We start from the raw sequence: 14339 nt of genomic DNA on the forward strand, positions 1-14339 counted from the left end.
GAGGCATCTACTTGTTTTAGACAGCAAATATTTACAGAGCGCCGCGCCAAGATAAACGCTTCACCGCACAAAAATAAGGTAGATGGCAAAGACGTGTGGAAATGCTGTTGTGCTGTGCCGTGTGGAACATGTGGGCGGATTGTTAGTTTTTCATGATTTCACTTTTCTTTTTTTTCTTCCTGATGCTATATTAAGTTTATCGAAATTTGAGGAAATAAGGGGCTGAGAATTCATGTTTACTCTTACTGTAGCATTTACACAGCAGAAGTCTTTATTTGGGTTGTGGTCACTTAATTATGACATATTGCTTGTGTTGTTATTGTGATTATTTTTTAATTACAGATACTAATTTGTTAATTGACCACATGGATTAATGTAATAAAATATACTTAGTGATTTTATGTTATCTTGGAGCTTTTGTGTAACTTTCTAAAAGTTACACTGTAAAATCTTGCTTTTTAAATATATACAACATAAATGTAGAGTTATTACATTTTAAGATGTGACTTTTAGATGTGTTAAATTGACATCCATAAATACACCCAAACAATATCAGCCGTATTCTATGATGCACAAACTGACCCTCAAACAGTTGAAACAGATAACAAAAAACATCTTTTCTTATCAATCTGTTGTGGTATTTAGCTTGAAAAACATTTTTTCCTTCTACCTGACCAGGTTTGAAGATTCCTGCTGCCACTCAGTAAAGCACAAGTAACAACTTGTTAGTTTGTGGTGCTCAGAAATTACATTAAAAAAAAAAAATCATCAGCAACAAGAACAGTCAATAAAACACAGCGGTAACAGTTTTCATTGGGACTATTTTTTTTAGTCGAAAGTAGATCCAATGAAAACTGCTCACAACGAGGGCTGTGGACTCTCCACAGTAATGGAGAATAGTTCCTAGAAAGTGAAGAGAAGCTGAAATTTTCACTTCACCTCTCTTCATCAGCATTTTATTTTTCTGCTGGAGGTAGAGATAGCAGAGATGAGTATCTCAAAACCCAAATGGCTGAATACCATTAGATGCAGGTGAGGAAATGTGTTTCTATAACATGACTGGACCGTCCCTTTAAAACACAAGCTGAAACTGAACAGCAATGATAGACTTGATATAGAAAACCCCTGAGCCTGTTCCAGTCTTTACTGCTTCGTCATGCTCGCCCCACTGGCAAGTGACAAGAAGACCGAGACACTTAAACACTTTCCAACCTGACTCAACACTCGGCTTCATTCCGCACATTCCTGTTCTTCTCTACTAACACCCCCGTCTGCGTATTTGATCTGTTGTAACAAACACCTGCGATGGCTGATCAAAGACGAGCCGTGACACCGCGAGGGCGTGGGCCGAACGTGCTTGTGTGGGAATCCGTGTGTGTGTTCGCATCTGTGTGTGTTTCAAGTGTGATGATTCATCGTTGATTGTCATGAGTTGCCTGCGCTGCACTCCATGTTGGCAGGCCGCTCTGTGTTATTGTGTGTGTTAGCGAGACTGTGAGAAGGCATCTCTTTCACAGAGGAGACAGGTGGCCGTGATTTACGGCCTCTTACAGGAATCGCCCGCGTCTATGAGAGCCATTTAAAGCTCAGCACGGGCCTGCTCGCACACACACACACACACACACACACACACACACACACACACGGTTATTACAGTAATAACAAAACAACAGGACTCCTGTCTGTGCTGACAGCAGCGTAAAGAGTGTGAAACAGGAGAAAGAGAACAAATTCAAGCTGCAAAAAAAAAAAAAAAAAGTGACACTGAAGCAACTCTTCAGACGCACTCTTCTGTAAATAAACTGTTTTCACACCACCCCTGCTTTCACTCACCCAGCCTCCCTCTCTTCCCCCATTCTCTCTGCTGCTCATGCATACACAGACAAACACACACACACACACACACACGCTCAGACACACACTTACACACCCAGTCTCGCACAGCCAGCCAGCCAGCCAGCCAGCCATTCGCTCCTCACTCACACCCTCAAATCTTACCAAGCTCAGCTCTCCCTGCTCAGAGGCAGACAGGAGCAGCACGGCAGCCTGTTAAAGGAGTTGAGGGAAGGAGCAGCGGAGTCAGAGAGACAGACAGAGAGAGAGAGAGAAGGAGAGAGAGAGAAGGGAGGGGGATGAAAGAGTGAAGGGAGAGGAAAGCAGAGAGAGCGCTGTTCCCCATATGCTTGGGGAGGCATGGGCGGTTGAACAAGCTGCCCCCACTGAAGCCTCCTGACTCATGGGAGCGTCAGACCCCGATCCCCCAGAGAGCCTGGAAGCGCCGGCGAACCACGCGTAAGAGAGAAGGAGGCGAGCCAGAGAGGAGAGAAAAAAGTCCGAGGAGAGGAGAGAGGAGAGAAGAGGAGAGGAGAGGAGAGAGGGAAGAAAGCCACAACGGTAGGCTGTCCCATTCAATTGCTGTGCCGTGATGACGTCAGAGGGCATGTGACCCAGGCTCTCCAGTGACGGCACATGGAGGGCAGGAAAGAGACGAGTTTTAAAGCTGGTGCCTTTTGGGTTGTGTGAGGGCTCTGCTCGCCTCCCAAACAACCACAGAACCACAGACGTGCGGCTCGGGGTTGGTGTTTGAGGGCGACCTGGAGTGTAAATGGTTAATCGTCGCGGGCCAGCACCAGTCACAAGGACGGCGCTAAGCGAGTAAGTACGTTCCAACCACACTCGCCAAGCAAGCAAGTCCGACACCATCTGATCTATCCGCAAAGGCGATATTTGCCTCTGCAATTTTTTTTCTCTATAAAACCAGACCTGGTTGTTACTTGTGGTCATCCAAATAGTTGATACGTAAAAGCATGTCTTGTGGATGGCTTTTCCATTTTTTTTCTTCATGACATGCTGCGTGCTCTTGGTTTAGGACGTGTCAAGGGTCACGGAAACCACAGAGGAACAAAAGTGGGGCTTGCTGCAACCAGAGGCAGCTATGGCATCTAACAGCCTTTTCAGCACAGTGACACCATGTCAACAAAACTTCTTCTGGGGTGAGTACTGTACCGCTTCGCTCGCTCTCTTGTTGTGTCTGCAGTTGGTGTCAGGGGGGCTGGGGGGTCACGGGGAGGACTTCGGGGTCAGGTGTTGAGGTTTTGGATGGAAGAAGGAAAGGGGGTTTTGGGTAAAAAAGAGGGTAAAGGATGTTTGGATCTGATCTGATGGAAAGATCTGGGTCCAGTGTGAGCGAATGGGGATCAGCTGAGGTCACCGAGGACCTCGCCATCCAGGTCCAAGCTTTTTGTGGTGGATGAAGGACCCGGCTACCATCTTGGCTTTTTTTTTTTTTTTTGCGGTGCGTAAATACAACAACGCAAAAAAAAGAAGAAAAAAAAGAAAAAAGAAAACCTCTTCACATTTAGAGATTTCCAGTATTTACTCTATGTGATGTTTATAAATATTTCTCCAACAGGGAGATGACATGTTTGTGCAACGTACCCTTAGATTTACAAAGCGATGCCATTGCGGAACCAAAAACAAAAGCATGGGTGATATTTTTGACAAACGTAAACAGACACTGCACAAGGGAGTTTACAGTGGAGCATTGAAACAAGATGTGGGGATTACTGGACTGTGTGCGTTGGGTGTCTGTGTTATGCAGAGGGAAGAAGTATTGATTAGTTTGCCAAGAAAGGTCTGTAATCGCTTCCTGAAATTGTTCAGTGGCACTGCTGCCATTAATTAATCAGGGTCGATTCCTGCAGCCTCCTGGGAGCGTTTCATCCACAAAACAGAAATCCACTGTGAACAAGTTGCTCCATGTCCAATCTATATACTTGAAATGTATAATTACAGCACAGTGATAATTAATTTCGACTCATAACAACCCGTCTATCCTGACTTACTGCTTTTCTGAAAATTACTAGGAAAGTATGATTTTCAGAATTATTGTCTCTGATGTGATTTGTATATACAAGTAACAAAAAAACCTCCTGAGACATATTTTCTTTCACTGGAAATATTTATCTTTTCAAATGACTGCTCAATTTCACTCATCAGTTGAATTTATTCTTCATATTTATCCTTTATTTGTTTAATTCCACGCTCGACGTCCCCCTTGGCTCTCAGAGTGGATCTATAGGAAATAAAACCGCAAAGGATTCAGGGGCTGTGAACAGTAGCAGTGTCAACTTTATTATTTCCAATTACCTGTGAAGGCCAATGTGCATGTTCCAGTTTGAGGCCCTCTGTTTTGGTTTTGCTGTATTTTATTGTGTCAACTCCTTTACACAATCTAATTAGAGCAGCAAAATAAATGATATTTTAGGTTTACCAGAAGGATTTTCAAATTTAAACAAACATTTTCGTTCCCGTGCGACACAAGAAATAGACAGGGCTGAGTTTAATAGACCCACCACCAGCAACACCACCACCACCAGCCCTCCCCTCTCCCCCTCTCTTCTCTCTTCTCTCTTCTCTCTGCTCCGGTCCATAGCCTCCGCTCCCCTGTCCAAATCAAATGTTTAAAAGATGTTTTTAAGAAGTCGCTTCGTGGTCAGACACAGCTGTTCTGGGCTCCTGCTCCACACAGAAGCAAGGGTGGTTCCTTAATACGCTCTGAAAGCCGGGAGAGAGTGAGCGTCTTCTACCAATCACCACCACCTATTACCATGTTAACCCCCTGACCTCTCGCTGTGTCTCTGGGGTCGGAGCGCAGGAGAGGAGAGGAGCAGCGCAGCAGGAAATTGAAAGCATGCTGCAGCGGAGGCTGAGAGGGGAGCAGATGTGTGCAGATGTTCAGGTGGAGACACTCAGAGGGGAGATAATCATCGATTCTCATATTAGAGATTGTTGAATGAGACCGTGCTGCAGCCCATTGATGTTGCCCCTGTTTGTGAACATCTGTGCAGTAAATCTGTCAGTGCAACCACAAAAAGTCCCCTTGACACCGCAATGTGATTTTGCAAGACCACCAGTGCTTTCTGTTGTCTTTCTAATTTAGGATAAATAAATAGAGTGAGCTGTACTGTATCAGGACTGGTATAAATTAGGAATGGCATCTTAAACATTTTTGTTTTGATCAGAGACAAAAGGGGATCTGATTCCTTCTTTTCAGTGAAGTTAGAGTTAAATTCTGAGAGTTCACTCAGCTGAAATTGAATGAAAGATTGACAGAAATTTATGTCTGATAATCTAAGGTCTATTTGTTGGACAGAGACTTGTTATAACTAGCTCTCTGAGTATTGCCTCTTTGTTGATTTTATGTATTTTCTTCAAGTCCTCCTGGTTTTATGTTTCTCCTGGATCACTTTGTCCGGCGTCAGCCAGTTTGCCGAGGACACGAGTTACAAAATATTGTTTTGTTAGTTAGAAAGCCACATTACCCCATCCCGTCTTCGGATTTGTATTTAAGGACATTTTTAATTTAAGGCTGAGTGCACATTCCCAGCGATAAATTGAGGCGACTTGAGGGAGCGGGCAAATATTCCAAATTGAGAGAAGGGGGCTCATTAAAATTTGTCTTGGCATTTACATCAAGGAATTTTCATTTAATTGCCTCAAATACATTTTTTATAACTCCTCATACTGGCAGATCAGATGGGGAGGGCAGAATAATCTTCAACATGTGTGGCACCCACTCAACCACCATGAGCTCTCTGGGGAACATTTAAGTGCCTATTTTCTCTATTACAAACTTAATTACATATAGACAATTAAGTCATGGGAGCAATTATCGTTCAGTAAAGTAATGCAGTCACAGTAGAGGGGAAAAAAAAAAAAAAGCGCTTACACAGACAGACCCGAATCAACACGATCAAAAGAAAAGCGGGTCGATGTGGGTAAATATCTAAAAACTCCAGGCGGAAAACTTTCCCCAAAGAAAATCTCAGATAATTTGCAGGGAAACCATATATGTATTTGAGAAAGGCAGCTTCTGTTGCATAAGTGTTGCCTTAGATCTAACCACAGGCCTGCTTCTTGGAGACATCTTAAAAGTGAACCAGACATCCTCCCCTCCTCCTCCTCCTCCTCCCCCTCCCCCCTCCCCACTCCCTCCACCTCACCCTCCCCAGCCAGGGTGGGGGGGGAAGACGTGAAGCCCACTCATCAATAGGTAATTTGAAAAAGCCAGGGGGAAAAATCCGAGCGCTTCACTGGCTGCTACTGTGCAGAGAAGACTCTTCCCTTAACTCCAGAGGCTCAAAGGAACTCTATTTAGCAATGCTTAATTGTACCTCTGAGGCAAACATGTTATTTAATCCCAGCAGGGTCATACTGATGGAGTAAAATGGTGCTGTGTGTGTTTGCGAGCTTGCACCACCTATTAGGACTTATTAGTGCTGGAGGTTCACATTAGTCTACATAATTCCTGAGGGTAATCAGAGAGGTGCAGTGTTAATGTGATCAGTGTTTAATCAAAGATAGATTAATTGGTCTGTATTTTCACTCAAATGTAGTGAGACTGAATGGTGGGTTGATTATGGCTCTAAATAGGCTGTAGGCAGTTATTAAGTCCTAAATGAGAGTGTCATGGGAACACTATAACCTGTGATTTTAATGGGCTGAAATACGCCTTTCCCACCACTGCTGAAGATGTGAAAGTTGTGTGTGTTTTTCTTTTAGTTTGAAAAAAAAAAAAGTCTTTGCCACGGTCATAGGCCATGTTTTGAATCATTATTCAGAAAGGGTGAAGAAAAAAGAAAAGAAAAAAAAACTTTTAACAAAATTCAATCAGTAAATCAAAGAAAACGAGAGCAGCGTTTTTCAGACAACAGGAGAAACCCTGACTGTTGGATATTTTTTAACCCTCGTATCAACTTTGGAACTTTCTTGTCTCTGAACCACTGATTCGTGTACGCTGTCTGCTTCTCCTTCCAAATTAAGCAGAGAGCAGTTATTGAAACATGCGGGGAAAGGAGTGAGATTACACCCTCCCCTGTAATATGGAGACTGCAACAACAAACTGGAGAGCTGAGTGTTAATACTCACAAGGCAGTGTGTATTATCTCTTGTTTTATCCTCATATTCAGTAGCTGCGGGGCTAATTACACTGTTATGACAAGGCAACCTGCCAATTGACTGTGCTTACTGAAGGTTTCTGCCTGTTTAAAGCCTTGATAAAAGACTCACAACACAATCTTCTCCAGGGAGCGATAAAATCTGTTTGTTAAACGCTGCGAGTGCTTCACATCTCTGCTTATTAACTAAGCCCCGTTTTCTCATAAATCAAGGAAAATGATTGATATCTTTGCCATGTTAATCTCAGGACACAAGTCAAAATTAGTGAGTGTGTTTTTTGGGATAGCTGCGCAAACTGGTGCTATATGCATGGCTCTGATTTTTGAACGCACCATAATTACCAGGTAGCTCGATGCCGATGCGTTGGCCAGCGAAGCTTTTAATGTAGCGCTGTGCTATTTTCACACTTAACAAGATCCTGCAGCCCTTCATCCATTTCAATTGCATCATGCTGGGCGAATTACCGTTATCCGATATAAGCCCTCAGAGAGGAAGTAACTACCTAACACTTTGAAAATTGGTCTATCTTGGAACGGGTTCACCCTAATGAAACAGAACACCAGTATTATAACCCAGATTCATATACCTCCTTCACTGGGCTCGCTCTGTTTCATGTCCTGCCTTTTCTCTCTCCCATCCCACCGTTCAGGTTTTTATTTTCATTATTTAAGTCAGGGAGATGGCTTTAAGCAAAGCTGATACAGCGAACTCAAACCGCAGGAAACCTGAACAACATTGTTTAACGTTCCCTCGCTGACCTGCGAAAAAACGGCACCAGGCTGCGCCGCTTCCACGCTCCATGTTTCTATAAGGGGGAAATATGGAGTGTTGAGCCTCCTGGATGTTTGGGTTCGGCCTGTAACGACGTGAGCGAGAGCTCGGCCACAGCACCTTACACAAGGCCTTACCTGTTCTGCCCCACGCCGGAGAAAAGGGAAGGTTTTTCCCCTTGTTAGTTTAATCTTAAAGGAATGCAGTATCCCCTCTGACTCAGGCCGGACTCCCAAATATATAAACCTACTTACCAGCAGGTCATGAAAAGAGCAGCCCCGTGTTGGACATGTTAGCCGTAACACATAATGTGCCAGAGTGTAAACATAGAAAAGGGGGTTTAGAATTTGCTTCATTTTTCAAGGAGAAGGTGAAACAAGATGAGTGACAGGGCATCAAAGAGTCACACCGAGACCTGACTGTGATCAATAGCTTGGCAGCAGATCAGTGGCGCTGTCTGAGGGCAAAAGCACACACATGAGTACACAAGTAACAACGTGTCTTCAGATGTTGGTTTCAGCGCTCGCTCTCAGCTCGCTCAGCAACAGCACGTGGTGGAGAAAAGTTGTATCTTTGAATGGGAGTTTGGTTTGTAGCCGTGTCATAGAGTAATGACAGTGAGGGTTTAGTTACTACTATGTAAACCTATTAATAGTTTAGATGTACAGTAGCGTGTGTGTGTGTGTGTGTGTGTGTGTGTGCACTAAAGGTGTCTGTGACAGAGGGATCTGTCTGCTTGATTAATGCTCTCACTCAAACTGGCACCTGGAACCAATCCCCCCCTGCTGCCGCCCCCGTCCCATGTGCACCGTATGTGTGTGTGTGTGTATGCATTCCATACACTGCGCCTTCAGAGGGGCTGAGGGTGGGTGTTGTGCGGGAGGCGCAGATGGAACGGGGCAGAGGAGGGGTGGGGGGGGGGGACTCGGAGCGGAAGAAAAGAAAGGTGTGTGTGCAGAGGAGGGAACAATAGGTGAACGTGCAATGAAGGGTATGGGGTGTCATTAATAACACGCAGGCCCCATCTCCTAATTTGCTCAAATTACCTCGGGCCCCCTGCCAGCGCCGAGGTGTGAACACAACAGATCAAATACACCTGAAAATCAGAGTGCCCACCCACTCGGCAACGCCCACACAAGCCTTTTATGGGGGTCTGACAACCCTGAAAGCTTATGTGAGCGAGTGGTAAGGAGAGGTTGCATGTTTATTCTTTAATGTGAGAGTGAGGGATAAAATGTGAGCAACAAGAGAGCGAGAGAGAGAGAGCGTGTCAAAGAAAGAAAGAATAAGAGGGAGAAAGAAGAAGAGATAGGATACAAAAGGGAGGATCGGTTTGCGCTCATGAGGCATTTAGTGAGAGCAACACAAGCCCGAGTCTTTCAAACCACCTCCCATATGGCACTGCGGGGGTGGCCATTTACCATCATCTGCCCTCCTCTTCTCCCTTCTTCCCTTTCCTTCCGCCTTCTCCTTCCCTTTATGTCCTCCCTTCATCCTTCCCATCCCACCCACACTTTCAGGAAAAGGGTGATGACAAATGTTACGGGGCGGCGATGCTTTGGTCACCACAATAATCAGAGTCACCAGACCTGCACCACCTGCAGCACACGCACGCTTGCACACACACACACACACATACACACACATGCACATATATATAAAGAGGGGGACATGCCCAAATGTGTGCGCAGACAACTGAAATGAAATATTCCCCAGAGATACAAAAGGGGCCAGGAGTGTGTGTAGGTGTGTGGAGTGGGATGCTAGTCTTTGAACTTTGAATAGTGTGTGTAGCTGATATTGACAGGTCTCTGGGGAGAGGAGGGAAACTTGAAATGGTAGCTCTCATTTGTAAAGTGGCCTCCAGAGAGAGAGGGAGAAAAGAAAGAAAGAAAGAAAGAAAGAAAGAAAGAAAGAAAGAAAGAAAGAAAGAAAGAAAGAAAGAAAGAAAGAAAGAAAGAAAGGTATAAAACACTTGATAGAGTGCAGCTATAAGCAGATATGTATCAATATGTTACTTATGCATTAACAGTTAACAGTAAATAATAAAAAATGATGATAGATATGATCAGAATAAAATGTAAAAAATAATCAATAAACATACTGAAAAGTAATATTTCATACAAATGTATATTTTAAATATGACATTGTTGATCATTGTCATCAAGTGTGAAGAAAGCCATGCAGTTTGAGTGATAGTCATTAACATTAAAACAAAAAAACAAACCAGAACATCTTGTTTACAGTGTGTTACACCCAATCATATAGTTATTATTTGTCAACGTGGGTTGATAAAGTTATACCTGTTTATGCAAAGTTACACAAGTTTGCACATTTCCATAAGTCTGCGTGACTCCTGCTGTGCAAAAAGAGAAAGAAAGAAAAGTTTGGAGCAATTTAAGCTGCCACAGCAACGTTACACAAGTGCAAAATCCCCGACATTACAGTTCAGTTTCTGGTTTCAAAGCTCTTCCCTGTGACTGGGGCAGGCATCTTTAGAGAACTTGTAGCTGTTGTGTTTTATGTTGATCCCTGAGCTGTGCCAGTTTACACATTATTCAACCCAATCATGGCGCGCCGACAAGCAGCTCAGCGTGATCAAAGGCTGTATACATACACAACGTCTGATCCTCTCTGGAGCAGGCTCTCAGTCTGGAGTTGAATCCTGTCACTCACCCAGACAGCTGCCCTCTTACAGTCGTCTGTAGTTCATTTTGTTGTCGCAGTTAAAAGTTTTCCGTCAACTGTTGCGCTGTTCATTCTATTTTCTGTCTTTCCCCAAAGGAAATAGGTCTCTCTCTCTTTTCTCTCCTTCTCCTTTTTGGACGGAGACCAATAACAGGCCTTTTCCACTTCACTTCTCCTGATGCTGAATGAGCAAAGGAGGATCCCAGAGGAGCAGGAATATTTTATTAGAGTGATTTTGAAAGTTCCTCTCCCCCTCCTCTGTCTTTCTTCCTCTCTCGTGATGGAATTTTAGGATGCTGCAACAATTCTGTGTGTGTGTGTGTGTGTGTGTGTGTGTGTTTCTGTGTGTGAAAAAAAACAGCTCACGCAGAGCAAAGACAATTCAAAGTTACAGCTAAATGACAGGCTGGGAGCTCCGGTCGTTTGAATTGCATTGTTTTCTTTTTATTCCTGCTTGGGAGGAGAATTGGTGGGAAAAAAAAGCCCAATTGGGACAGAAAGCGAGCAGTTTAGTCTCAGGAGAATTACACTCGGCACAAACAAAAATAGCAGCCATTTTTTGCTGACAAACACTTCTTAATGCGAGAGTATTTTTTTGTGAAGTTGGGCTCTTTTTGTTTTCTTATTTATGACAAAGCTTCCATTTTCTGGGCAGGAAAGGGGTGTATGTATATTGCAGCCTTGATTTACTGTCGCTTAAAGATGCGTGAGAAAACCAGGGGAATGAGGGATGTCGGAGTTCTTTAGCTTAATTGGAAGCACTGGTTTCTTTAAAAAACAAAGCCCTTTTAAAACAAAAATATGCTAAGTGAAGGGAATTTACAGCTGAAATGGTCTTTATAATGTCCACAGAAGAATTTATCTCCACCAATTCTGCAAACTGTCTCTTTCACATGGTTCATTACACACATGATTATACCTACACATGCACACTCACACACGCACACACACAGCCAGACAGATACACCCGCCCTTTTCCTGCAGGACCCTGCAGATGCAGCAGAAACAGTAGAGTTGGTCTCTCTGGTAAACAAACAGTGAGAGGCTGCTGGGAGTCTTCACTGGGCCTCCAAATTATAGTCTGGTTAACCAAAGTCTGAGAGCCAGCCCCTTTACTGCTCCACGCACACATACATACTGTACTGTACATACACACTCCCACCTCACATGCATATGCGCACATATGCACATGACCTGTGCACATTAAAGGCACTATAGAGGCATAGTTAAAAAGCACATATACAATCGGGTTCTAATGGGACCTTGTCTGCGCTGCTGTTGAGCCCAGGGTAAAAGATTTTATAGACATAAGAGAGACTGAGAGGGAAGCACACCCTGAGGGCTCATCATAAATATTACCCAATCATCAGGCTCACAGTGTGAGGCGATTACTGATGAAAAAGAAGCCCTTGCAATGTAAACACAGGTTTAATGTTTATAGCTCTTAACCCTGTATACCTATTTTAATGCTTTTTAAAGGTAGAAGCTGCTTTAAGATGCTTGAGTGTTACGCGACAATTCTTTGTGGCTTGTAAGAGGTGGAATAGTTGCTTCTTTTGCAGGAAAGTTGCTAAAAGAGAGTAATTTGGTGTGAGAGTTTTTGGTACATTTGTTCAGCAAGAGTGGGATGGACCGTTTCGTGCTTCCTTAATTGTCTGTAAATGAGTTCTGCAACTACTGGGAACGGTTTTCAGTCCCCGAAGGATGCAAGAACATATCAGAGTGATCTATGACGCCATAAAATCCAGTTAAAACATTTAAGATGATCAGTTCTCGTGAAATTATTTGCCATAAATCTCATGCTTCCACGGTGATAGTATATTGCAAGCGGACAATTTAATTGTCAGCCCGAGACCACATCCCAACAACCCTGATGCCAAGATTTTTTTTTTTTTTTTTACATGTGTGACGTTCATATTCTCAACTTTGCCATAATGCAACACCACAGAATAGATTGTATTTGAAGGACAGCGTTTCACAACATAATTGATGTTCCCTGTGGGATCCGGCAGTTGATGAGCCTCCCCGCTCCAGCCTCCATTGAGGCGCTATAAAGCTGGCGTCATCCGCGTCTCAGCGAGGGGCAGAGCAGACACGGCATGAAAAGGCCCTGTCCCGGAATGACCGGCAAGTTCTGAGTGTGGAAAATATGGGGTCATAGGTCACATAATCAGACAATAGTCATTTATCTTCTGTGAAATCATGTTTTCCCCCCAACTTTCATGATGTTTTCTTTCATTGAAGCCTCTTCCAAAGAAGACTGGAATTGATTTTGTTTGAGGACATGTCTGAGGACAGGCTGGAAGCTATGAAAGTGAACTCCATCCATCCGTCTCTTTTCTCCTCCTCTACACCCCCACTTTGTTGTGAGTCATCTCTGACCAGTGGCCTTATAGGCACGGCGTAATTACAGGCTTCAGGCAAAAGGTTTTAGGCAAAGGCCCATCTCTGAGTGAGCTGCATCAGCCGTGACACTCACAACTTAATTTGTTAACTCGTTCGGCGCACGGAGCATCAGATGCTACATTTAAGGCCTCTGAAAACACTCGCAAGCCAAGGCTCCTCAGGGCTCATTTTGACGTCTGATTGGTTTGGAATTCGATCTAATATGTATGGCTCCAGGTTGCGGAGTTCAGGCCCAGCGTTTTGGAGCGGCTCCGAGCTGGAGCGCGATCAGGAAGAGAGCAGGAAAAAGCAAAAAGGAGCGAGATCCAAACCCTCGGAAGTTGAGTGCCGTTGCTCGATGCACGCCCAGTGCTGCGGCTGCTCGGCCGTGCCTGCCCAGTGCTGTTTTTTTTTTTTAATTTCCTGTTTATCTGATTGGCTGCTGTCTCAGTACTGGACATATTCACTTGACTGACTGACAGTTTTGATGTTGATTACCCCCCAGAAATGGAGCCCGTAATACAAACTGTAGCGGAGCAAAAAGCCATTCACGGTGCCCGTTCTGTGAGGACGGCCAAGCAAAACATATTCTATATTTAATACATTTTAATGCTCCAAGACAAAAAATGTATATGGTATATTTCCAGGCGCGGATTTACTCTGCTTTGGGTTAAATGTTTATGTCTGTGTGCAATTGAGCATCCATGACAGACATTTTTTTTCCCCCTCCATCTGTTCCTCCTCTACCGCCGCTTCCATCGATTTGGACCTAGTGCACCTGGACATTCCTCCGCCCCGTCTCCGCGCATGTACAGTACAGAACATACATATATCCTCGCCTCCCGTCTCCTTCCTTTCCCCTCCCGTCTCCAGTCGCTGCCCCGTCCTTCCTCACCTTCCTCCGCTCTGGAAACAGGGGCAGTGGAAACGGGGCAAGTGATAGCCGATAGCCCCCCTGCGAGTGCTAGTCTGGGCCGCTGCCTGTTTGTAGTCACTCTATCTATCTCGCCTGTGCCTCCGTTACCTCACATAAATCATCCTCAATGGTACTGCAAGGACAGGCAGAACAAGGAGAAATCTCCCCCCCTATAAATCTGGTATTAGTTTTACCTCGCATAATGAACACAGGGCTTAACGGTCCTGGATACATGAGAACAGCATGTCTTGCAGATGTACTATAAATATTTTGATACTAGCCGGCTAGTTTGCAGAGGGGAAGTAGACCAGTGAAATACACAGAGGAAGGGAAAAGTGTAAAGTGGAATGTTGGCCTAGCCCGAGTGTCTGTATTGTCTTTAGCACCTACAGAGGGTCTCAGTCCAAGAAAAACGCTCTTTACAGGGTTCCTGTTCCCAGCCGTGGTCCGGTACCACTCCTGGATACGCTGCGTTTCCTTCAAGCCAATCCTTCAAACTGGTCTCCGAGGAGGGGGGGGCTCATTGTTTGATTAATAGCACGATCAGACCTGATTGAGTGATAGATGTTTTGAAGGGAAAACCAGGAAGCCTTAGGGACACTCTGGGACCGAGTCTGGG

At 44.4% G+C, this 14339-nt stretch overlaps 1 protein-coding gene across 1 annotated transcript in view; it reads left to right on the forward strand.

The window, feature by feature from the left end:
• Nucleotides 1-2920: 2920 nt before the first annotated feature.
• The window catches only part of runx2b (RUNX family transcription factor 2b), a gene marked incomplete at its 3' end in the record, with an annotated part of 40266 nt that continues 28847 nt past the window's right edge, over nucleotides 2921-14339 (forward strand). Inside the window, exon 1 of the mRNA XM_084000351.1 lies at nucleotides 2921-2993. Coding sequence (XP_083856477.1) covers nucleotides 2936-2993 — 58 coding nt within the window. The 5' untranslated portion in view covers nucleotides 2921-2935. The remainder of the gene's footprint in view (nucleotides 2994-14339) is intronic.

Source organism: Trachurus trachurus (assembly GCF_905171665.1).
Source record: "Trachurus trachurus genome assembly, chromosome: 24".
In the NCBI taxonomy this organism is placed as follows: Eukaryota; Metazoa; Chordata; class Actinopteri; order Carangiformes; family Carangidae; genus Trachurus; species Trachurus trachurus.